The sequence below is a fragment of the Mirounga angustirostris genome, unplaced genomic scaffold, assembly GCF_029215605.1.
Source record: "Mirounga angustirostris isolate CCGP_5_RB_7025 unplaced genomic scaffold, mMirAng1.0.hap1 SCAF_11, whole genome shotgun sequence".
Classification (NCBI taxonomy): Eukaryota; Metazoa; Chordata; class Mammalia; order Carnivora; family Phocidae; genus Mirounga; species Mirounga angustirostris.
The window spans coordinates 68,843,236-68,869,662 of NW_026991719.1; the positions used below are offsets into that span (position 1 = coordinate 68,843,236).

General features: G+C 32.4%; 1 protein-coding gene across 1 annotated transcript in view; it reads right to left on the reverse strand.

The window, feature by feature from the left end:
• Positions 1–26,427, reverse strand: part of RPS6KA6 (ribosomal protein S6 kinase A6) — a 194,883-nt gene that overhangs the window by 60,084 nt on the left and 108,372 nt on the right. The window contains exons 7-16 of the mRNA XM_064574293.1: positions 16,412–16,518; positions 16,065–16,102; positions 8,932–9,074; positions 6,247–6,317; positions 5,921–6,009; positions 5,075–5,133; positions 2,625–2,727; positions 1,866–1,996; positions 970–1,092; positions 220–309 (exon numbers count right to left, since the gene is read on the reverse strand). Coding sequence (XP_064430363.1) covers positions 220–309; positions 970–1,092; positions 1,866–1,996; positions 2,625–2,727; positions 5,075–5,133; positions 5,921–6,009; positions 6,247–6,317; positions 8,932–9,074; positions 16,065–16,102; positions 16,412–16,518 — 954 coding nt within the window. The remainder of the gene's footprint in view (positions 1–219; positions 310–969; positions 1,093–1,865; positions 1,997–2,624; positions 2,728–5,074; positions 5,134–5,920; positions 6,010–6,246; positions 6,318–8,931; positions 9,075–16,064; positions 16,103–16,411; positions 16,519–26,427) is intronic.

Genomic DNA, 26,427 nt, shown 5'->3' on the forward strand with positions numbered 1-26,427 from the left:
CATTTACCAACCATCATAGTTCTTTTTTGATGTTGTATAAGAAGGGTAGGAGTACAGAATCACAGGGGAAAAAAAAACTGAAGTGGCAAATTTAAGATTTTTGAGATTTTGTGGCTTAAAAGTAGAATATACCATAAACATGAAAAGTTTCAAAAAGAAAATAAAGTGTCAAGTCATAACTTCATTAGCTTAGCTGATACATAGATTTTGAATACCTACATCCTTTAAAGTAATAACGTTGGGGTGTTGTCCATAGCGCATCAAAATTTCAATTTCTTCTGAGGGGTCTCTCTTACTTTTGTCAATGATCTAAGAAATAAGTCAAGAAAAATTTCAGAGAAAACTAAATTATTTTCTTTGTCTAAAAATGAATGAAATATTTTCCATTTGGTTATATTTTAAGCAAACACTTAAGAGTGATGCTTGTTTCACATTATTTTAACATTTAAAAATTTCCTATAACTGAAACTTAATAATAAAAAAAAGAACACTTTTCTTTAACATTATATTCCACTTAACTGAAACTATATCAACTGATAATGTGATCCAAATGTAACAGTAATTGTCACAATTGCACAATCATACCATACTATATTAAAATAAAACTATTTAAAACAAGACATTCATGAAATATACCATTCCTCCAAAATAAAGTCTTAGAAAGAAATTCAAATGAAAATATTTTCTTAAGACTTTTCCCCCATCTATGATGAGTACTGGGTATTATATGTAAGTGATGAATCACTAAATTCTACACCTGAAACTAATTTTACCATGTATGTTAACTAACTATAATTTAAAAACTTGAAAAAAAAACTTCCCTTATCATCTTATCTTTGCTATCTCCACTTGCTCCACTGAAAAATGTCTGTAAGTTACCCTGTAATTTAACTTACATATATATATACATATATATATATATGTATATATATATATATAAAACAAACAAGTTAGGCTCAGAGATAATACCTTCACTGCAAATTCCATGTTGGTAGCTGTATGAATGCATCGCTTGCAAACAGAATAGGAGCCAACACCAATATCCTCTTTTAATTCATATACTTCAGCAAATTGTGTAGCATTTCCATTTATCTGTTTTTTTAAAGTAAAATATTAAAGAGAATGAAATATTTTCACAAATTTTATCTTCTCTTCTAACTATTCATTAATATGAAATCTTTTTAAAAATTCATTATAGAGAAGTTTTATCAGTATTTATAAATGGTTTAAGGAGATTCTTTGTTAATCCTAAATTTTAGGTTTTCTAGATACCCAAAGCCAATACAATAAACCAACTAGTTTATACACTGCCATTACATTTTTCTTGTCAGAAAAGATTACATAAATATAATTAAAGGTTACTACTATCTGTATTTTTCCAAAACATATGGAGACATCTTTAAGTCATATTATACACAGAGATAAATTAAGAAGTTAAAAATCACTTAAAATGTTTAATGTCTTGAGGAACCCTTACACTGTTTTCCAGAGTGGCTGTACCAGCTTGCATTCCCACCAACAGTGTTAAGAGGGTTCCCCTTTCTCCACAACCTACCAACACTTGTTGCTTCCTGTCTTGTTAATTTTGGCCATTCTAACTGGTGTAAGATGGTATCTCATTGTGGTTTCAATTTGTACTTCCCTGATGGTTAGTGATTTTGGACATTTTTTTGGGATGAGCACTGGGTGTTATACGCAACTAATGAATCGCTGAACACTACAACAAAAACTTAAGATGTACTATATGCTGGCTAACTGAACATAATAAAAATAAATAAATCACTTAAAATTATTGTAAATCCATTAGCAAAAACTGAAAGAAATAGTTATCCCTACACCGAATAATCTGATTAAGTGGAATTTACCTGAACAATTGGTAACACGTTTGCACTTGTAACAGGAGTGATTTTATATTCTTCTGCAATAGAAGTTGCAACAAAGCTGAATCCTTTGAAGAGTTGATGAGCATTAGCACTAGCTGGCAAACCAGGAGAATCTAATGTCCAAATAATTATATTTAATTAGAACTACACAGAATTCTATGATATGAAATGTTAGCATTTCTTTAAATATAAAAGAAACCATTAAATGTTTCCATCAGACACTGTATGTTTTTGATTTACTGCATATTATCTGTTTCCCCATTTAGCTACTATGCAAGCCCCATGGATTGTAATTTTTGCCTGTTCTGTTCACTGCTGCATCTTCAGTGCTTAATACCTTCAATATTTGTTGGTATTCAATATTTGTTGAATGAATGCATGAAACAGATGCTACTCTATGTAGACCTCATTAAATTATAAACTTTAAGAGTCAGTGATATATCTTGTCTTACCTCCTACTCCTTACCCTATAATTCATTAGCATGTCAAAGGACTTTTAAAACAAGAATGAAAAAATTTTACCCTTTGCTTTAACACTTGCTTCCCTGATAAATATTTCCTATTTAAATCCTCTGTTTGAAAGATGCCCATGCAATGCTGTATATAAGATCCACACTTTCATATAAGGCAAACAAACCCTCTGCAAACTTAAAATTCATTTAGTTTTTATCTAAGAAGCTAGTTTATTTTTAACAATCTAATTGAATGAAAGCCCTGATATTACATATAAACATGCATTACCTTTAGGTGTTTTTGCAGTAAATTCAGGATCAAAACAAAAAGTATCATCCGGTTTTCCAGAAGCAGGTTTGAAAGGAGGTTGAACTTCTCTTCTATATAATTTCTAGAAGAAAAAACAGGATAACACAAAATCATATTAACACTTTAAAATTACTATATTTTCTAAGGGAAAGCAGAATATAATATTAATAGTCCTTAATAAAAGACTCACAATTTAATAAATAAAATTTTAACAGGCTTCATATACCTGTTTACCAAATTCTAAAAATTTGAGAGATAATCACAGTCAAATGAGACCAGGAAACACAACAGTGATGCCAAAAGTTGCATACACAAAGAATGATGTTCAATTTTGGGTATCAAAAACTGACTTTAATTCTCCCTTGTAAAATAACCATGTAGAATATATCACAATGTGACCGTACATTCAAGAATTTCAAAACTAATAGATTATCTTCAAGAAGTATATATTTCACCTAAAATATTTTGTTGTTACATAAAAATATGTCTTAAATACACTGTTTAGAGCTATTATTAAATAATTTAAAAATATAATCTTGTCTAACAATTTAACTTCCTAAAATTTTGTTTTTGAAAGACCTTTAAAACATCTTAAAATATATGAAAATTACCCTCTTTTAAAAATCTGCTTTTTTAAAAGGTCACAGTCCTATAGTGGAGGAAAACTAATAATTACTTTGATTTTCATTTATTTAAATATATAAACAATATATTCTTTTGTTACTTAAATTAATAGCAATGAACATAAACTGTTTAGATATAAGAATGATGTAAAAAAGGAATTGTGGTTGTCTAGTTAAGAAGAAAGGAAGAGTAGACAAGCATTAGGAAAAAAAATGACAAGGGGATATAAGGACACCAAGAAAGGGATGCACACACATACGACACAGGACAGACTCCCATGTAGCATGCCCACTGAGTGGCCTTTCAGGGTATTAATACTAATGGCTTATGTTGTGCAGTTGTACAATTATAAAAAAATCATTTTTTCCAACTTTTAATTTAAACTCCAGCTAGATAACATACAATGCAATATTGGTTTTAGGTGTAGAATTTAGTGATTCAAAACTTACATATGACACCTGATCTTCATCATAACAAGTGCTCTCCTTAATCCCATCACCTGTTTAACCCATTCCCCACCTACCCACCTCCCCTCCAGCAATCTTCAGTTTGTTCTCTAAAGTTAAGTGTCTGTTTCTTGGTTTGCTTCTCTTTTTTTCCCCATGTTCATTTGTGTTGTTTCTTAAATTCCACATATGAGTGATATCATATGATAATTGTCTTTCTCTGACTTTTTTCACTTAGCATAATACATTCTAGTTCCATCGATGTCATTGCAAATGCCAGGATTTCATTCTTTTTGATGGCTGAGTAATATTCTATTACACACACACACACACACACACCATTCATCAGTCGATGGACATTTGGGCTGTTTCTATAATGGCTATTGTTGATAATCCTGCTTATAAACATTGGGGTGCATGTATACCTTTGAATTAGTATTTTTGTATTAGGTATTTTTTGTATTAGTATTTTGTATTAGGTATTTACCTAATAGGGCAATTGCTGGGTCATTCGGTAGTTCTATTTTTAACTTTTTGATGAACCTCCATCCTGTTTTCAGGGTAGCTACACCAGTTTGCATTCCTACCAACCGTGTAAGAGGATTCCTTTTTCTCTGCATCCTTGCCAACACCTGTTGTTTCCTGTGTTGTTAATTTTAGCCATTCTACCTGATGTAAAGTGATATCTTATTGTAGTTTTGATTTGTATTTCCCTGATGATGAGTGATGTTGAGCATCTTTTCATGTATCTGCTGGTCATCTGTATATCTTTGGAAAAATGTCTATTCATGTCTTCTGCCCAGTTTTTAATTGGATTATTCATTTTTGGGGTGTTGAATTTTATAAGTTCTTTATATATTTTGGATACTAACCCTTTATCAGATATGTCATCTGCAAATATCTTCTCCCATTCCTTAGGTTGCCTTTTAGTTTTGCTGATTGTTTCCTTTGCTGTACTGAAGCTTTCTACCTGTTAAGTGTGGTTATTCTCTCCTATTCTCAGTTGGGGAATGTGAAGGAGGGAGAAAAATGTACATAGATCCACAGATCTTATTTGCCTTATCATTCACCCCCTTATCCATTTCTCTCCCTCCTGCACATTCCCCAACTGAGAATAGGGGAGAATAGTAACTACACTTAATAGGTAAAACGTATGAGTAACAAAAATTTACTAAATATCATCCACACATCTACTGGTTCAAGGTAATTGTCATGACATCTATATCTCTAAATAAAAATCTCATACCAAAAAAAAAAAACTAATTAAGTTTTATCAACAAAGTCCAAATATAACAATTTTATTCTTCAGTGTTAGTTCATATTAAAGTCACTCAGTAACAAAGTTTCTACTGAACTTACATTCCAGTCAACATTTGCAAAAAAAAGATGTCTTTTGATTTCTTCAACTCCTTCTGAACCTATAAAAAAAGAAATAATTTTTTACTGGTATAATTTTTTTAAGCTTTCTACCTGGCTTCTCTGCTATTATCTGTACAAGAGTATATACATTTCATAGATTCCTTGCAGTGAAAATTTTATGATTTATCTGATATTTTACTGTGTTTTTTGAATTAATATGATAAAATATATCTGATGTTCACATTGAAGCACATAAAGTATCATGAAATACTGAAATGCCTTCCAAGTTAAATCAAAATAGTGTTTAACATATAATTAAAATTGAAGCATATTTTCTTTCCTTCACTATAAAACTTATGACCATGTATCTCAATGCCAAATTAAAAAGTGCAACAGAATAAAGTGACATTGAAATTTTAACACAAGTCCACAAATAAAATGATAGGATCACATCTGGATCCAGGGAAAGGTTACCAGTACGTGGACAAATAATGAGAGACTATGGATATATTTACCTTGAAGATTTCTGGAAGGGACAGAATAATTACCTTCAAATATCTAAAAGGATTACCTATATAAGGGATAATTCTGTGAATTATTTTAGAAGAGGTACTCCACACGATATACATAATGGTATGTATTAAACAGAAGTTCTGAATAACTAGACCACTCCATTCTTAAATTATGGACACAACAGAGTTTACTGGATCTATGTACATACAAAATGCAAACTTCTAGGTATAAATATATAGCAACAGTAAATGAACTAAGCCAGAAAACAAAGTTACAATTATCCTCCCAAAGCATGCAGTGTATTGTTATAAAAGCTAAGACAACAAAGAATACCCAATCTATTTGCTGGATTCCTTTTGAATAACATCCTTAGGAGACTTTGTGCCTCAGCACTAAGAAACTGAGGCATCCCAAGTTTTGCTCTGAAAAATAAGATTTTAGAAAATTTCACTTAAATCTAGCCATACTTTAAATTGACAAATCTTAAAAAGAATTTAAAAGAATGCTTTAACAATGTCAAATAATGTCCCTTTTATGGTAGGAGAAGAAAACAAGACAGTGTGAAAAAAAATGTTCTTTTGTGTCAGTTGAAAACAAGATTCTCAAAACTGAAAGCAAGGAATTTTTCCCAAAAGAAAAAAAATAATGTTCACACTTACTTTAATATCATATTCATGGTTTCATTTCTGTCTTTACCTTGAAATGGCAGAGTACCAGTAAGCATTTCAAACTAAAACAAAAAGTAATACATTAATTTAGCAGAACTTAGAATATACAATAAAATTCTTTAGGAAAAATATTGAGACAAGTAATACATGACCATCAAATCACATAGAATCTACATGATAGGTCAAAATAGGACCAGAAAACTAAGTCAATTAAGGAACTATACTTCTGGTACCCCACTACATATAGCCCAACTGATAGGTGACCGTAGGAAATGAAACAACCAATTTTTTTTCAGTATTGTCTAATCTGGTTACTTTCCCAAACCAAAGCAATTTGAAAATAGACACACAGCATTTTCTTTTAAAACAAAAATACGCTTTTAAAGCAAACATTGAACAATGAATGGAAAATAAAAATAAGCACTGAACCATTTCAAATTCATACATGCTTTGTACAACTAACTGGAATTTAAATAAAACTTAAAAAAAGAATTTCTACAAAAGGCTGATAAGCTCATGAAAAGATGTTCAACATTACTAGTCATTTGTGAAATAAAAAGAAAAAAAGATTTAACTATTCTTATTCTCCTCACTGCCCCCCCCAAAAAGCAATCAAAACAGAACAAGAAGCTACACACATACAACAATATCTTAAAAAAGATTTTTTGAGACAGTTGTACATGGCATAAAAAACATTTTCCCTAAGAGATTTAACTGTAATGTAGATAATTAGAACATTAAATAATGGTATAAAAAAGACTAGATCTAAAAATTAAGATCATTATAGTTCACTAAAGAGAAAACTTTGTATCTCTAATATTTAAGTCTTTTTTCATTATTTTTTTATTATTATGTTCAGTAAGTTAACATATATCTCTAATATTTAAATCTTGAACTTGGATTCAATAATGGCTTTCACTTCAGTCCTCTGCTCATTTATTTGAATTCACAACCTTAGCTTATCCATTCCATTCTTTCCTATACACTGATGACTTTCAAATCTGTTCAAGCCTCAATCTCTCTCAAGTCCCAGTTCTCCCTCCCAAATCTATAGTAATGTTTCTCAACTGGAAACTGAATAAGTAGGGGTAGGAGCCACAGAAAGGGAAATAAGAGAAAAGAAAGTATAGTATATAGGGATCATTGTTCTCAAGTTCCAGTCCCCTGACTCCAAACCTAAAGTTATGGTTCTCCACTAGAGTAATACTACACTGGAGGAGTAGAGATGGTAATGGGAATGACAAAAAGAAGGGGGATATTATATTGGAATCACACCTCCCCCCTAAATTAAACTGTATATTGGCTGACTGAGCATTGTTTTTTCAAAGTCTCCAGATGATCCTGATCTCTCCACTTCCTTTCCTAATTTATTACCACCAAGGGGTTAACCACAAACCCACAGTAACCTATGCAACATGTTATAAATAAATTATTTCTCCATTCGAAAACCAGCTCCCCTTCCCAACTATCTCTTTTCTACTGAACTTTCATTCTTTCAATTCCCTAAAGTTCATAAATTTTTAAGTTATCTTTATCTTTGACCCTTTCCTTCTCCTTCATATGTGACGTTAAATCAGGTATTAAGATCAGCCACTTCTTCCTTCCTTCCTAATATACATTTTTTTCTCTAAGTACCATTTTGTTAAAGAATCTACAAAAGTTTCCTACTACTCAGAGAATTACATGCATACATTTATATGCTTATAGCCTCATTTCCTCCACCTTCACCCTCATTCTCCACTACTATTCTAATTGGTTCTCCAGTTCTTTGCTAATATGATCACAATACTATCCTTCCTGAGACTTGGAACTATTTAAATTTTATCCATGCTTCAGGATTTAAGTTCTACCTTCTCCACTTTTCCTAAATCAACTTATATGATTTCTTGCCTGAATTTCTAAGGTATACTGTCAGGCCGTTTATTTAGCTGTTCCAATTGTTTCCCCAACCAGATTGTATGCCTTCTTAGGTGATGAAAAATGTCAAATATCGTACTTCAAGTTTACTCCTACCCCATTACCCTCCCCAAATGCCAGGTTTATAATAGGCACTAATACATTAATGTGTCATATAGTATGTCATTCAGTAGTAAATAGGCAAAATGGATTATCAGCAAGATGGATTATACAAGCAAATTGATTCAATAGCTATTCATTTATCACTCTACTTAATACTGCAAATTCTATTCTTAATTTATACCAGATTAGTCAGTTTGTATGCCCACTATGCTAGGTACTATGGGAGATGAAAAGTAGTATGAAACATGATTGCTCTTCTCAAGAAGTTTACAGTCTTTCTAGGGACATGCATGAAACAATTTGACAATAAGACAGTTTATGGTGAAGTGCTAAAGTCTGGGATACCTAATTAATAAAACATATGACAGTTAAACATAGTATTCTGAAATCTAAAATCTGGAAAGTCTTTTTCTAAGTTTTAAATTTGAATAGCTTATAAAAGAATGCTGCCATTTACCTTTTCATCTAGGAACTTTAAAAGAAATCAGAATACCAAAACCTTAATTCTTACTGTGTAACAGCTAGCCAGTCACAAGTTTTTTAGTAATCATGAATTATCAAAACTCTGTTCTCACCTGATACATTCCAAAATTTAAATTAAAATTCTAAATAATATTAATTTTATATTGGTATAATTAAAAAATTAACACTACTTACCATAAGTACACCATATGACCACCAATCAGCACTCTGGGAATGGCCTCTCCTATTTACTACTTCAGGAGCCATATACTCCACTGTGCCACAAAATGAGTAAGCCTTCTTTTCTTGATCTACTGATTCCTTGCTGAGTCCAAAATCTATAATAACAATATGTTACAAAAATATATCTGAAGATATTCAGAAAATAGAAAATACCAAAAGAAATAAAATTGTGTTAGACCTTAAAACAATTCATGGATGGCCTATAATTACTCTTAAGAAACCTCTCCTACGAGACAATGGACTTCAACCTGTATTTCATAATGATACTCTTTAAGAGCATTTAAAGATTGCTCAGTAAATTTCATCATCAAAATACACGTTTTCATGTCTATACTAGAATATCATTCAGCAACTTTGAGAGGTCAACAATTAAATCAAAGCTGTCATAGAGATCTAAGTTTTAAAACAGACTAAGACAAAAAGGAGGGAGTAACTTACACTTTTTAAAACACTAAAAAAGCAAAGTGTGCTTTGGTTTTGGTGAACTTCCATTTTTGTTTAAGGCTTTCAAGAGCTGAAGGTACTAATATATAAAAATCAATCTTATTCCTATGTACTAGCAATGAAAAATTGGAAGCTGAAATTTAAAAAGTACCATTTATAATACCACCAAAAAAACCCCAAATGAAATCCACAGGTAAAAATATACAAAGTGTATGAAAGACCTGTATGCTGAGAACTAGAAACACTGATGAAAGAAATCAAAGTAGATCTAAATAAATGGAGAGACACATTGTATGCATGGTTTGGAAGATTCAGTGTTGTTAAAGATATCAATTCTCCTAAAAACTGATCTACAGAGTCAGTGAAACTTCAATAATAAAACCCAGCAAGATTTCTTTTGTAAAAATCAAAAAGCTAAAGTTAAAATTTATATAAAAAGACTATAGAAAATACAATAGCCTAAATAATTTTGAAGAAATAAAAACTTTGAAGGACTTACATTACCTCACTTTAATACTTAACATAAAGCTACAGTAATCAAGAAAGTGTGGCATTGGAGAAAGGCTAGACATATATATGTCATATATAGGACAATATATATTGATATCCATATTGATATATATCAATGCAAAAGGACAGTGTCCAAGAATAGACTAACACATATAGTTCTACTATAATGCTTGTTTTGAAAATGCAAATTCGTTCCACTGTGATTGATACATTAGGAAACAATTTGATCACAACACAAATTTCAAATGGGGTTGGCTTATGTGTGGTTTATGTGTAATTTTGTCTATAAGAAAACACTAGATGAGACACTATAAAACTGTACCTAGCTGAAGCAAGCCAGGTAGAAATAGATACATGCACATACCCCAAACATCTGCCAGCTATTTCAGCTCACCATGCGTATTATGAGCCACTCCTGTCCACCTGTAGTGTTACTCCCAATTCCAGATAATCTATTTTCTACTACTTCACAATAACTAACAAACTGTAACCTTTCTGACAACAATTCTACAAGCAAATTTCAGTATTTTTTTCAAACTAAGGTTCCTACTTATTGTAGTATTTATACATTCTTAAACATTTAGAATGTGTAAAACAATGCTGTCATTTTTATCAACTTCCTATCTTTCTTTTGTGTGTCTGGTTATGTATTTGAGTGTTAAGCCCCTAACCCCATTTTCCCCATTAAACCCTGTGCTTTTTATTATGTAATTATTCATAGTGGAATGATTTTTTTTTAAGATCATATGTGCTGCATTAGAACTGGCTATATATTGTTAATTGATTTCTGATAAAGGTGTAAAAGCAATTCCACGAAGAAAGTTAAGTTCTTTTCAACAAATGGTGCCAGAACAATGGGATATTAATATACAAAAACATCCTCATAACATAAAGAAACATTAACTAAAAATGAACCTTAGAACTAAATGTAAAACCTAGAACTGTAAAATTGTCAAAAGAATAAAAGGAGAAAATCTTTTTGATCTTGAATTAGGCAAGGATTTCTAAGATACAACATCAAAAGTAAAATTCATAAAAGAAAAAAGTTGATAACTGGACTTTGTCAAAATCAAAACTCTTCAAAAGATACTGTTCAGAGAAGAAAAAAAAGAAGCTACAGACTGGAGAAAATATTTGCAGACTGCATATCTGATAAAGCTCTTGTATTCAGACTATATTTTAAAAACTCAAAATAACCCCTTGAAATTCAATAATAAAACAAACAATCCACATTTTTTAAATGGCTAAAAGATGTGAACAGATACTTCTCCAAAGAAATAAATACACAAAAAGATGCTCACTGCCAGTTATTAGGGGAATTCAAATTAAAATCCTAATGAATACTACTACATGCCTATTAGTAGAGCTAAAATAAAAATACTGACAATACCAAGTAATGACAAGGATGCAGAGCAACTAGAGCTCTCATATGTTGCTGATGGGTATGCAAAATGGTGCAACCACTTGGATAACAGTTTGGAGGTTTCTCACTGAGTTAAAAATACACTTACCATAAGACCAAGCAAACCCTCTCCTTCAGTATTTACTCAAGTGAAATAAAAATTTATGTTCACATAAAACCTGCACATGAATATTTACAGTGGCTTTATTCATCACTGCCAAAAACTGGAAACAAGCCAAATATCCCTTAATTGGGGATTAGACAAACCATGGCATCATCATAAAATGGAACACTATTCAGCAATAAAAAAATAAATTGATACACACAATATAGATTAATCTCAAATACACTGTATTAAGTAAATAAAGCCAGACTCAAAAGGCTATTTGCTGTAGTCTCTGTTTTACATTAAATCATGGAAAAGACAAAACCTTAGGGACAGAAATTAGATTGATACTTGTCTAGGGTAAAAAGGAGGATTAACTTACGGGGAAATTGTGGAGGGTGATAGAATTGTTTTATATCTTTATGTTGGTGGTGGGAATAAAACTAAACGTATTTGTCAAAGTTTGTAGAACTATAGATGAAAAAGTGATTTTTAAAAATTAAACCTTATATTTTGAGACAACTGCAAATTCACATGCAGTTATGTGAAATACTACAAGAGATCCTATTTGCCCTTTACCCAGTTTCCCCCATGGTAACATCTTACAAAACTATATTACAGTATCACAACCACAATATTGACAAGGATATTGTCAAGATAAAGAATAATTCCATCACCACAAAGATCCGAAGAATGAGTTTTACTCTAATGTAAATTATACCTTAATTCTATAAATGAAAATAAAGCTCTAAGTCCTATATTGCTCTCTTAAAATAAAATACCAATATTAATAATTAATTTTAGGGTGTCTCAAAATTAATTTTCTTTTTCTTTTTTAAAAGATTTATTTATTTATTTATTTGACAGCGAGAGACACAGCGAGAGAGAGAATGCAAGCAGGGGGAGTGGGAGAGGGAGAAGCAGGCTTCCTGCAGAGCAAGGAGCCCGATGCGGGGCTCGATCCCAGGACCCTGGGATCATGACCTGAGCCGAAGGCAGATGCTTAACAATGAGCCACCAAGGCGCCCCTCAAAATTAATTTTCTAACCATGCTCAATATTTTCATTTAAAAATCACTTACCCTTGTATAATAACTCAAATGCATTATGATTTTTACCATAATTTTAAAATATCTTTTCAATGGACTACTACTTTATTTCTCTACATTTTGAGACTTTTAAACTCCTGCACATTCCATTTCAAAGATTAAATGTAATAAAAGCTAGTCTTCGAGGTCAGTTCAGCCAAATAAAAGAACATACCTTGTAGAGAAGAACACTGGCTTCTTTGGCCATTCCAGAGAGGAGGAGAAAGGGAAGAGAATTTTCTTATCCTCCATTACCTTTCAGAGATTTATACCACTCCATAGAGGTCCTCTGCTGTACTTTCTCTGACAAAACTGACATTTAACACTAGAATTTGCTCAGCAATCAACTGACAAAATATTTTACAATAAGAATTAGCTACAAGATTAAATAAGATATAAGTTAATCAGTGATTTTTCCAAGCCACTAATTTGAAAACAAAATACAGAAATCAGCTATATAAAGGCTTTTTTTGGGGGGGGAAGTATATCTTTGTAACCTTAAATGACTCTAAGACTTCAAATTTTAAAAGCATGCCTAGAAAACAATGATTTCATGACTACTATGAGTAAAAGTAATCCCAGTGACTAATTTGCAGATAGCCATAAAAATTATTAAAATTATTTTTATGTATACATTCTCTCTTAAATATCCAGCTCAAGTACTGCGTGATATAAATTTCTGACACTGTATATTTTTTCTCCCTTCTCTTTATAGAAATTACCCTGTATTATGTCCCTCCAAAAACATAATATAGCAACCACAGATAGTTGAAATTGTGTTTAATTTATAGTTTTTAATGGGATATTATGAGTAAACATTATTTTCTGAACCAGGCAAGTCATATTACATATTTAGATTTTATATAGACTATGAGGTGGGGTGTTACAGAAAAAAAAAAAAATAAGACACAAAAACAATATAAATAATATATTGGCATTTATGCAGGTATTTTGGGGTATTCATTCTCATTCTGTTGATCTTCTGCTATACAATCATACTCTCAGTATGAGGTCAATTAGGCTAAAACCATAGTCATACCAAGGAACATTTATATAGTCCACTGTCATTCTAGAGTAACCTGTTATAAGTCTATTCTTTTTATCTAGAGGATTTTTAAAGTGGACAGATAAAAAGAAAGATATTGCCCCTCTCTTATGATTAAGGAAAACCTCCTAATTCTTCCCTAAGCCTAAGAAGAAGTAATCTTGGGAAAGACCCTGCCTAGATGAGACATTCCTAAATCACTATAGCCCACTGGTATCAATGACAAACAGCTATCAATCTGGTACTTTTGACTGTAGTATTCAAAATGGAAGGAAGAAGATAGGAAGGACAAGAGGAAAAGAGGGAGAGGAGAAGGGAGGAAAAGACACACAAAAGGAAGAAAAAGAAAAGAAAGAAAAAGAAAGTAAGAAAGGATAAAAAGAAAATAAGTTAAAGGAAATAATGAAAAAAAAATAAAAGTAAAGTATAAGAATATTTGCTGTGAACGGTCACACTTTAACCAACCTTATTGGAATAGTGTTAGGTTAAATCCATATGTTTATTACTCATTACACAACTTTGAATTGGGCTATAATTATAAAACAGTGTAAATTATCTAATATTTATTATTCTATAATTTTTAAAGAAATATTAACACCATTTTAAGTAAAATAGATTGAATTGTTAAACATATTTATATCACCTTTTCTTCCTGTTATAAGCCTCTATCCTTTGCTTATAAGTTTACGTTTTTTCTAACTAATCCTTCCTCCTCAGCCAGTTTAAGTCCAAAAGCTATAAAAGCAGAATTTACATTACAAGACTAAATATAAAACAATTTGACATCATTATTTACCCAAATAACCTTAATGTAGAAAAGCAATATAGGTCAAATTTATTCTATTTTTTTCCCACCTCCCTTCCTCAACTCCTGACAAAACAGGTATAGTTTATTTTTAAAAATGAAAAGAATTAAATTCTAATTAGCTTTGCAACTAAAACTTGATTGATATAAAATAAAAATTATATAATGCATAAAATCTTAAAACGCTACTGTTCTCTCTTCCTATTATTTTTCTTTCCTTTTCCTTTTTCAATCCCTTTAAATCTACGTTGCTTCTTTTATATATGAAAAAGAGAATCAGGCTATGAATCAAAAAGATTTACTAAACTTTATTTGAACTTTGTCACATCTGCCTGAGCCTTCAAGTTAACAGTTTTATACTTTATTTTTACATTGAAGCGGTATACTTAGGAATTTAAAGCAACTTACCTTTAAAGTGTACTGGTCCAAAATTCTCTGTAAAGACCACATCTTCATTTTAACATTCTGATAATTAAATAAAGATTTTACTATCTATTTATAACATAAGTAACCTTTTGAGATTGGCTCACTCAGCATAATGCCCTTGAGTCCATCCAAGCTGTTGCATATATCAAGAGTTCTTTCCTTTTTACTGCTGGGTAGTATTCCATTGTATGGTTGTATCAGTTTGTTTATCCATTCATTCTTTGAAGGACATTTGGGACATTTCCAGTCTTGGGCTATTATAAATAGAGCTGCTATGAAAATTCATGTATAGGTTTTTATGTGGACATAAGTTTTTATTTCTCTAGGACAAATGCCCAGGATGAGTACTGTATGGTTCTATTTATATCATATTCTCAATATAACAAAACTAGAGATGTAGAATAGATTAGTTGCCAGGAGTTAGGGGAGGGATGTGGAGGGCATGATTGTAAATAGGCAGCACAAGAGAGTTCTTTTGTAGTTGTAAAACAGTTTTGCATATTGATTGTGGTGGTGGTATTCAAATCTATACATGTGATAAAAAGTCACAGAATTACACACAAACAAAAAAATAAATGCATGCAAAAACTAGTGAAATCCAAATAAAGTATATGGTCCAATGAGTTGTACTATACAAATCAATTTCTGGGATTTGATAACACACTGCAGTTTTATAAGATGTCACCATTGGCGGAAGCTGGGTGATGGTTAGACAGGACCTCTCAGTACTATTTTTGCAACTTATTGTGAGTCTATAATTATTTAAAAATAAAAGCTTTTAAAATTGGTATAATAACAAAATTTTACGCTTAAGAATCCTGTGAGGATTAGCACCTTGTGTTATAGTAAACCCTAAATATTCAAAATAAAGACAAATAAAACATTTTCACAAATAAAGAAAAAAATGAATCTCTGATTCTGAAACACTTGGTTTAAAAGTTTATAATTCATTATATTTCAAATATGATAACTACTTATGATAAATCTTTCAGTCTAGACTAAAACTAAGATGATGTGTTTTTATCTAGAAAGCTAAATGTCATTTGTTAATTAGGACAGTAACTCCATTGTATAATTTTTTGGTATTACAATTAGAACATATTGAGAGCTATCTTATCTACCTTTTAAATAAATTTTAGTTCACTAAAGAGATGAATAAAACACAAGTCAAGGAAAAAAGAAAACAGGCTTAGACAAATATATATTAAAATATAGAAAAATATAAAATGGGTTTAGGATAAAATAAGAAAATTTGCATACCTGTTAACTTGATATGTCCTATTTCATCAAGCAGAATGCTGTAAATCAAAATTCACACTCAACAAGATGGAATAAAATATTTTATACAAAACATTTACATAAAAATCATCATAAACTTTAATATTTGATATACTGGAAAATATTTAAATGATTGATTTCAAATCAACGGGGAAATAAAATCAATGGGTATCTTATAAAGATTACTTTTTTAAGTAAGTTTCATATAATTATATAATTCATATATAATTTCATGTAATTTTTAAATAAAATAAATAAAAGACTTAATGGAGAAAAAAGTAGTTATAGAAAACTGGTAACAGGGATTCATAAGAAGAATATAGCTTTACTTTTCTGGCTTCAGGTCTCTATAGACAATTCCTAATTGGTGCAGATGATCCAAAGCAAGGGCCAGTTCTGCAAGGTAGAATTTTACATCTTCCTCTGTAAACAGAACCTAGAATACAATAATTTACCATTTGATCCTTTTTCCAACATTGAATTTTTTAAATTTACTTCATTAAAAACCAATAAACAGACAAATCTAGATAAGTAAAAAAAATAAAAAATAAAAGTAGATAGATTAAACTACTCTTTAAGAATCCTTCTCTTCGGGCACCTGGGTGGCTCAGTTGGTTAAGCAACTGCCTTCGGCTCAGGTCATGATCCTGGAGTCCCGGGATCGAGTCCCGCATCGGGCTCCTTGCTCAGCAGGGAGTCTGCTTCTCCCTCTGACCCTCCCCCCTCTCGTGTGCTCTCTCTCTCTCTCATTCTCTCTGTCTCAAATAAATAAATAAAATCTTTAAAAAAAAAAAAAAAGAATCCTTCTCTTCAATATTAACTGTTTTAATGTAAATCTTCCTAAAGCATATTATGGAATTTACATATCTTCTACACTGAAGAGTCAAATTAGCTTATGTGGAAAAAAGCTTTGTAAATTATGAAATGCTATGTGTGTAACCATGAGGTATAATTATTATAGGTTTAGGTCTATATTCATTCATAAGTGAGTGTTAAATTTACACACAAAATTAGGCACTACTCAACCATTAGATGTATTTTTTTTTCCATTGGATGTAATTTTTAAGATTTATCAAAGGCTTTTGATTGGCAAAACAAATAATTTGTCTAGAAATTGGTTATTTTCACTACAGAAATCTCTGAATTATTAGGAAAGTTCAAAATTTGAATGAAACATCATTAAATCTTATTAGTGACTTGTGCATTTAGAATTATGGCCATTGAATTACATAATACAGACTCCGGTTACTAGTAAAACTGCTGAGAATGAGCAGTTAAAGATAAATTTTGAAACTCTACCTACTTTTTATTAAAATGATCTATAGAAAAACAAAGATTGTGCATTATCTAACTTTCAGGGAGTTCCTTTGAATATTATAATGGTAAAGTTATAAAAACATAATTTTCACTTGATACTTTTTTATTAAGAATAAACATATTTGATATTTTATTAAGAATAAAAATATTTGTTACTTATTTAACTTCTCAGGAAGGCTAATCAAAATTTTAATTTAAACCTAACACATAAGGAAATCCTAAACAAAAATCTTTCTAACTTTAAAGAAGCTTTGTCCAGGTTACAGTTTTATGGCAAGCATATTATTTTGTCATGAAGCTGTCTCTGAAAAGCCTCATGATAGACACAAATAAGAAACTTACTAAGTAGCAATTATGTGCCAGTAAATTTACATTCATCATGTTATTACAACCTTTCAAACAACACTATGAGGTATATATTATCACCACCTTACATCTGGAGAAAGAGACTCAGAATCAGAATAGCTAGAATAACATAGCTAATAAGTAGGCCCACAATTTGAACTCAGGAATACTTATCTCTAAGAACTACCTCTTCCCAGAAGCCACTTCCACCATATGTTAGGTTTCAACTAATGCTTTCCTATTTACTAATCATCCTATCACCAATGAACCCATGAAAGAAAATCATCTAAACCCTAGCACCTTGAGTTAAGCACTGCTAGTCTTTTGTTGTCTGCTCTTCAAATCATTTGTGCATGTGTGTTTTAACATATTTAAGATCACAGTATATATACTATTTAGTGGCTTCCTTTTTACCCATTTAATATTATAACATAAGCCGTCTCCCACATTTTTAAAATTTATAGTTTTCAATAGTTGCATAATATCAACATACTAATTTACCATAATTTACCTAAATGTTCATTTGGATTATTTCCAGTTTTTCATTATTTAAATAACTCTGTAATATGCATATATATATATTTTATTTATTTCCCCAAAAAGAATTCCTAAGAAATAAAACAGGAAATACTGGGTCTGTGAAAATAAATAGTCCAAGATTTTGACATATAGAATAAAATTATTTTCCAAAAAGTTTACAATAATTTCTACTCCCATCAGCAATTTATGAAAGCATTTGTCTTACCACATCCACAATAGCACTGAATATTACTCTTCAAAAATATTTTTTAATTTGATACACAAAAATGCCACCAATTATTTTAATTTAAATTTTGATTCCTAGGCTAAACATTTTTCCATGTCCTTTAGGCATTTCTATTTTGTAAGTAAATTATTGGTAATGTTTTTGCCTATTTTCCATTATTTACTTACTGTTTTTTTCAATCGGTATAAGCCCTTTATATATTAAAAATGTCAGTTCTCCATCACATTACTTGTAAATATTTTCACCATTCTGTGCTTGTTTTTGACATTCAGGAATTCTTAATTTTATGTAGTCAAATTTATCTATCATTTCTGTATGATTTTCCTTCATTATTTTAATGATTAAGGAGAAACCTCCACTAAGTGGTCAACTGCAAAATTGGCTGCCATTTTCTTTTAGGACAATTGTTTTTCCAGATTTAACTCTTAAGTGAAATTTATCTTTGTATGGTAGAGATGAAAATTTAAAATGATATTCTTCTGAAATATCTAACTGATTTATCATATACTATTTATTGAACAATCAGTCTCTTTGCCATTAACTTGTGATTCTCCTTTATCATAATAACATATGGTAAATCATATACACCTGAGTATTTGGGGGCTTTATAGTATGTGTTTAATCTTGCGTTGATATTCTGATGTTCTGCTTATAGCAGCAGTTTTACAAAGTTTTAAACAAGAGGAAGGACAAGAAAAGTGTGTTATTTTCAAAATATCTTAGTTTTTTTTTTTTTTTTCATTTGTTTACTTTTCTAGATAAGCTGGTAAAATTATTCTGTCACTTTCAAACAGACAGAAATTCCTATTGGGACTTTGCTTGAAAAAATTTTTAAACCTATAAATTAATTCTGGAAAAACTGGCAGCTTTATAATTATCACCATTCATCCAAATATATTTTCTTAATATTAGCAAAGTAAAACACGGCTTAAGAGTTTTGTGTGTTTGTGTGTTGGGGGGGAGGTGTTTGGGGGAGAGAAATTTGGGGAGGTACTGTTCCCTTTGAAATATATATGACATATAATATTCTTTAACACATACAAAAATATACTTTTTAAAGTCTTTTACTAAGGCATGAAGAACATGACCTCATTTTGGATGACATAACAGGTTTTTTGTGTGTATATACAAGTGAAATATAACCAAAAACAACTTCTTATTAATAAGTTGTCTATAGAAGTAACAAATCATTTGCTAAAAGCCTGTTCAATGAATATACTAATTTATTGTCTTTGGCAAATGCATTTAAAATGCTTGCTCTTACCTAATATTCCAGACTTAGGAATCAAAACTTACTGACTGCATCTCTGTGCTAGTATGGGTTTAGATAGTCCCACATTGAGAATGAAGGTCTGAAGAGTTTAAAAGAAAATTAGAAATGACTACGAGTAAAAATTTCTCAAACACATTCTTGAAAATTCTACACTGTAACACAAGAAATCATGAATTCTGGGGCCCTGTTTCACTGCTGCCATTCTGTGTCTTGACACAAGCTTTTAACAAGGTCCTTTATAACCCTCCTTGGAAGTGGGTCCTAGACAGACCCTACCATAAACTGAATTCTGTTCTATAATAAATAATATACCAAGATCACAGTCTATGTTCATGCATGGCATGTTCTACACTGGACATAGACAGATACAAGCCAGAGACCTTAGCCACGTAAGCACTGGCTAGCATATAGTTCCTTTTTCACAGCAAGTTCCAGAGCTCTGGGAATCAATAATAGCTCTCCCACACTCAACATCTTAATTCTGGAAGTGAGATGTTGAAACACTATCACCCAATTAAAATGCTATTCCCAGAGTGCCACTTTAAGACAAAATGAAGTAGACAAGGACAGGATATATTTCCTGCCTGAAACAACTAAAACACAGTACAAAATCTATGAAATGACACTTTTCAAAACATTAGCCATCAGTCAACAAAGGACAATGAATACTGAAAAATGGGAAACAAACAAGGTAAGCCCTACAGCTGTCCTACCTTACTATCTAGAAAGAGTTTCCAAGCAGCTGTGTAAGGAGAGTCAAGTCAGGCAGAGCCTGTAAGACTCCCTGAGTTAATGAGAGGCTGGGGAGACAAGAAGGATAGAATTCACAAGATAGCATATAGAAAGGAGAACTTCAGAGAGAGATAGAGAGAGACAGAGAGAGTGCTATAGAGTTATGTAGAGGTCTCCCTCAAGCATTTACCAGAAAAATGCTTAGGACACAGGAGTAAGGAAATTATCCTGAGCTAGAAAACAATCAATGAAAGGATTAGAAGACTGTTCAATGGAACTTACACAGGGCCAGGAATACTTCCTGTTACCTCCAACCACAGCAGAAAACCTCATATTTCACAGGGTATTGGACAGAGTAATCCAAAGTGTTTTGCTTCAGAGTGGTGCAAAATTAGTCCCTGATTAAATGCTGTTCTGGTCCAGTTTAACAACCTGAAAAAATCAAACTAGTTTTATATTCCAAAACAAATCTCAATATTTGTAAGAATATAAAAATATGATCACCTAACAAGATAAATTTCAGAAAGTCTGCCATCCAATAAAAAATTACCAATCATGGATCTGAGGAAACTACTTGAGCCCAGGTAAGCCTAAGGGATTAAAAACAAGAATTCACAGAATTCACAAAGTAACAGGATAGGTCCTATTCTCAAAAGTGAGAGTGAAAAACTTCATAATTCACAGGATACTGGTTTAGAGTACTAAGAAGGGTGATGTTTCAGTATTGGGAAAAATTAATTCTAGACTAAATTCTGCTCTGGTCCCACATAACAAAACTTAAAAGCAAGACTCAAAAGGTTAACTGTAGGGGCGCCTGGGTGGCTCAGTTAGTTAAGCGGCTGCCTTTGGCTCAGGTCATGATCCCAGGGTCCTGGGATCGAGCCCCGCATCGGGCTCCCTGCTCGGCGGGGAGCCTGCTTCTCCTCCATCTGCCTGCCTCTCTGCCTACTTGTTCTCTCTCTCTATCTCTCTGTCAAATAAATAAATAAAATCTTAAAAAAAAAAAAAAAAAGGTTAACTGTATCCAAGAACAAAGCTAAATACTACTTATAAGAAAACAATAGGGGGTGCCTGGGTGGCTCAGTCCGTTAAGTGTCTGCCTTCAGCTCAGGTCATGATCCCAGGACCCTGGGGTCAAGCCCCACGTTGGGCTCCCTGCTCAGTGGGGAGCCTGCTTCTCCCTCTCCCTCTGTCTGCCACTCCCCCTTCCTTGTGCTCTCTCACTCTCTATCAAATAAATAAATAAAATCTTAAAAAAAATAAAGAGACCTGAAAACTAGCTAAACAGATTCTTCACAAGAAATGGTAAAAGGCCCACACATTTAGAGGCTACAGAGGTGGACTGAGGAACATAGGCAAGGGGACACACCTTTGTGCCCTCCATCAGCCTTGCTACAGCTCATTGGTACCTCACAGAAAGGAAATTGTATGCTCATATGAAGCTCTAATTTTTGCAACTATAGCCCAAGGGACCCCCTCTAGATTGCCTGGTCTGGAGGCTAGTAGGGTTTACAACTGCAGTCCAAAGGGATGTATATATTGGCATGCTTTAAAACTCCTGCCAGAGGACCTGGCTTTCAATCAGCCTGAAACTAGGTGCTGACTGAGATCTTTCCATTTGGAACACTGACAGGTCTTGGCACATCATCAAAACTGGGACCTATAAAGAATAAATCAGGCTGCTTTGACAATAATGGTTTTGTTTTAAAGGTTTTATTTATTTATTTTGAGAAAGATAAAGACAAAGAGAGAGAGAAGGAGACAGAAAAGAAAGAGAGAGAGAGAGGTGAGAGGCAGAGAGAGAGGGAGAGAATCTCAAGCAGACTCCATGCTGAGTGCAGAGCTGGACATGGGGCTTGACCTCACAACTGTAAGATCATGACCTGAGCCAAACTCAAGAGTTGGACACCTTACTGACTGAGCCACCCAGGCGCCCTGACAATCATGAAGGTTTAAGAGACAACCATGAGCTCAGGTATGGTTGAAAGATAAGATTCATCTCTTACACAAGACCACTCTTTCAAGACTGGGAGAAGTATATGTTTCACCTAATGTATATATAAACACAGAAAGTCAAGCAAAATGAGGAAATAGAGGAATATGTTCCAAATGAAATAACAAGATAAAACCTCAGGAAAAAAATCCTCAATTTAACATAGATAAGTAATTTACCCAATAAAGAGTTCAAAGTAATAGTTATAAAGATGCTCAACAAACTACAAAGAAAAATGGAAACACAATGAAAACTTCAACAAAGAGATAGAAAATAGACAAAAGTACCAAACAAAGATCATAGAGCTGAAGAATAAAATAACTAAATTGAAAAATATACTAGAGGGTTTCAACAGCAGACTAGATGGAGTATAAGAAAGACTCAGTCATTTAGAAGACAGGGCAGTTGAATTCACCCAAAAAGAGCAGAAAAAGAAAAAATAATTTAAAAAAGTGAAGACAGCTTTTGTGTCCTATGGACAACATAAAGCAGAATAACATTCACATTATAGGGGTCCTAGGAGAGAGAGAGAGGAGAGAGAGAAAATGGCAGAAAACTTATTTGAAGAAACAATAGCTGAAAACTTCTCTAACCTGGAGAAGGAAACAACATCTAGATAAAGGAAGCCCACAGAGTTCCAAATGAGAAAAACCCAAAAAGATCCACACAAAGACACATAAGTAAAATTTCAGAAGTTAAAAATAAAGAGGTAATCTTAAAACTATCAAGAGAAAAACAACTTATTACACACAAGGGAACCCCATAGGACTATCAACATTATTTTTCAACAGAAACTTTGCAGGCCAGAAGAGAGTGGCACAATATATTCAAAGGGCTGAAAGGGAGGGAAAAAAAAAAAAAAAAGAACTGTACAAGAGTACTCTACCCGGTAAGATTAGCATTCAGAATTGAAAGAAAAATAAAGAGTATTCCAGATTAGAAAAAGCAAAAGAGTTCATCACCACTAAACTAGCCTTATAAGAAATGTTAAGGGACTTCTTAAGTAGAAAAAAAGGGTGTTAATTATTGACAAGAAAACATGTGGAAGTATAAATCTCACTAGTCAAGGTAAATACAGGAGTCCTCCCCATTATTGGCAAGAGATATGTTCCAACACACTCCCGAAACTGAAGGTAGTACCAAACCTTATACATACTATGTTTACTCAGTACATACATATCTATAATAAAGTTTAACTTAATTTTAGCATAGTAAGAGATTAGCAACAATAACTTATAATGAAAAAGAACAATTATAACATTATCCTGTAATAAAAGTTACATGAATGCAGTCTCTGTCTCTTTCAAAATAATTACTATACTGCGCTCACCCTTCTTCTTGTGATGATTTGAGATGATAAAATGCCTAAGTGATGAGATGAAGTAAAGGGAATAACATAGGCATTATGCCATAGCACTAGCCTACTGATCTTCTGAGGATATGTCTTAAGTAGGATAATCTGCCTCTGGACCATGGGTTCCCACTGGTAAATGAAACCAAACAAAGAAAAACTGTGGACAATGAGGGACTATTGTATATAATAAAGGTGGGTTAATTGTTTACAACAGTAGTGTGAAGAATAAAAGACACAAGTAGTAAAAATAAAGATAAATACAATAATCAGTTAAGGGATACACAAAATAAAAAGATGTAAAATGTTACATCAAAAACATAAAATGTGGCAGAGGGAGTAAAAAAATGCATAAAATATATATGTATAGAGAGAGGGAGAAAAAGAGGGGGAGAGAGAGGAAGAAAAAGGAAGAGAGGGAGAAAGAGGAGAGAAGGAAAATGAGGGAGAGAGAGGGAGAAAAAGGGAGAGACAGAGGCTGTTATATGTGAGCCCCATGGTAACCAAAAAGCAAAAACCTATAGTAGATAAAAAAGATAGTAATAAAGGAATCTAAGTGTTACACTGAAGAAAGTCATCAAACCACAAAGGAAGAGTGCAGAAGAAAGAAAAAGAAACTATAAAACAGCTAGAAAATGATTAGCAAAATGGCAGAAGTACCATACCTATCAATAATTATTTAAATATAAATGGACTTATTTTTTAAATCAAAGGACACAGAGTGGCTGAATAAATATAAAACAAGACCCATCTATATGCTGTCTACAAAAGACTCACTTTAAACATAAGGACACACAGACTAAAAGTGAAGGCATGGACAAGTAACAAAATGGTAATAAATGCATAGCTACCAATAATTACTTTGAATGTAAATGAACTAAATGCTCAAATTAAAAGGCATAGGATGACAGGGGGAATAAAAAACAACAACTATCTAAATACTCCCTACAAGAGACTCATTTCAAATTTAAAGACACCAACAGATTGAAAATGAGAGGATAGAGAAACACTTACCATGCAAATGGATGTCAAAAGAAAGCTGGGATAGCAAGATATATATTAAACAAAAAAGACTTTAAAAAAGAATATAACAACAAAGACACTATATAATAATAAAGGGGACAATCCACCAAGAAGATGTAACAGTTTTAAATATTTATGCACCAAAATGGGAGCACCCAAATACATAAAACAGTTAAAAACAAATTAAAAGTAATACAACAATAGCAGGGGACTTTAACACCCCACTGACATTGATTGACAAATCATCCAAACAAAACCAACCAGGAAACTGGCTTTGAAAGACACACTGATTCAGATGGATATAACAAATATATTCAAAACATTCCAAACTAAAACAGCAGATTACACATTCTTTTCAAATACACATGGAATATTCTCCAGAATAGATCACATATTAGGCCACAAAACAAGTCTCAACAAATTCAAAAAGGTCGAAGTCATACCATACATCATTTCTGACTACAACACTATGAAACTAGAAATCAACCACAAGAAAAAATCTGGAAAGAGCATGAAAACATGGAGGTTAAATAATATGCAACTAAATAATGAATGGAACAACCAAGACATTCAAGAAGATTCAAAAATTACATGGAGACAAATGAAAATGAAAACAATGATCCAAAATCTTTGGGATGCAGCAAAAGCAGGTATAGGAGGGAATGTAATAGCAATACAGGCCTACCGGAAAAAGCATAAACAGAACCACCTTGGGTGACAAAGCTGCAAAACAGGCTGCCTAACCTGCTTAAACAAAGAACCACAATCCTGAGCTATGCTGGTCCTACCCCTCAGAGTCAAGTTAGCCACAGTCCCAGGGATGAGGGCTCCTTCCCCAGAAGACCAGCAGAAACACCTGTCCACACCACGTCTCCCAACCAGAGAGTTCTGCAAGGCTTCAGTTCTAGTGGAAGTACCAACAGGACTCATTTATCAAGCTGACCAAAGCACACCTAGTTAAAATTCACCACACTCTGCCCAAGGACGAAACACTGCCCACTGCAGACAAGGAGAGCCTCTCCAAACGACTGGCCTGAAGGACAGAGTGCTAGAACACAGCAACAGAGTACATGCAGCACACACCAGAGACACTCCCTGAAGCACCAGGCCCTGGACACTATATGACCTCTGCTGCAAAAAGCCATTACTCTTAGAAGCAGGACAAATAACAGCTTTTTCTAACACAGAACACAGAGATGTAGAAAAAAATTCCAAGATGGAAGAATTCACCCCAATGAAACAACAAGAAAAGGTCAAAGTCAGAGATCTCAGTGAAGCAATTATAAGTAACATGCCTGATGGGGAATTTAAAGCAACAATTCTAAGGATACTTGCTGGATTTGAGAAAAGAATGTAAGACATCAGGGAGGTCCTTGCTGCAGAGATAAAAGAGTCAAAAAACAGTCAGAAATGAAAAATGCAATAACTGAAATTTGAAACAGACTGGATATGCAATGAAAACAAGCATGAAAGAAGCAGAGGAACATTTTAGTGATATGGAAGATAAAATAATGGAAAACTATCAAACTGAACAAAAGAGAGAAA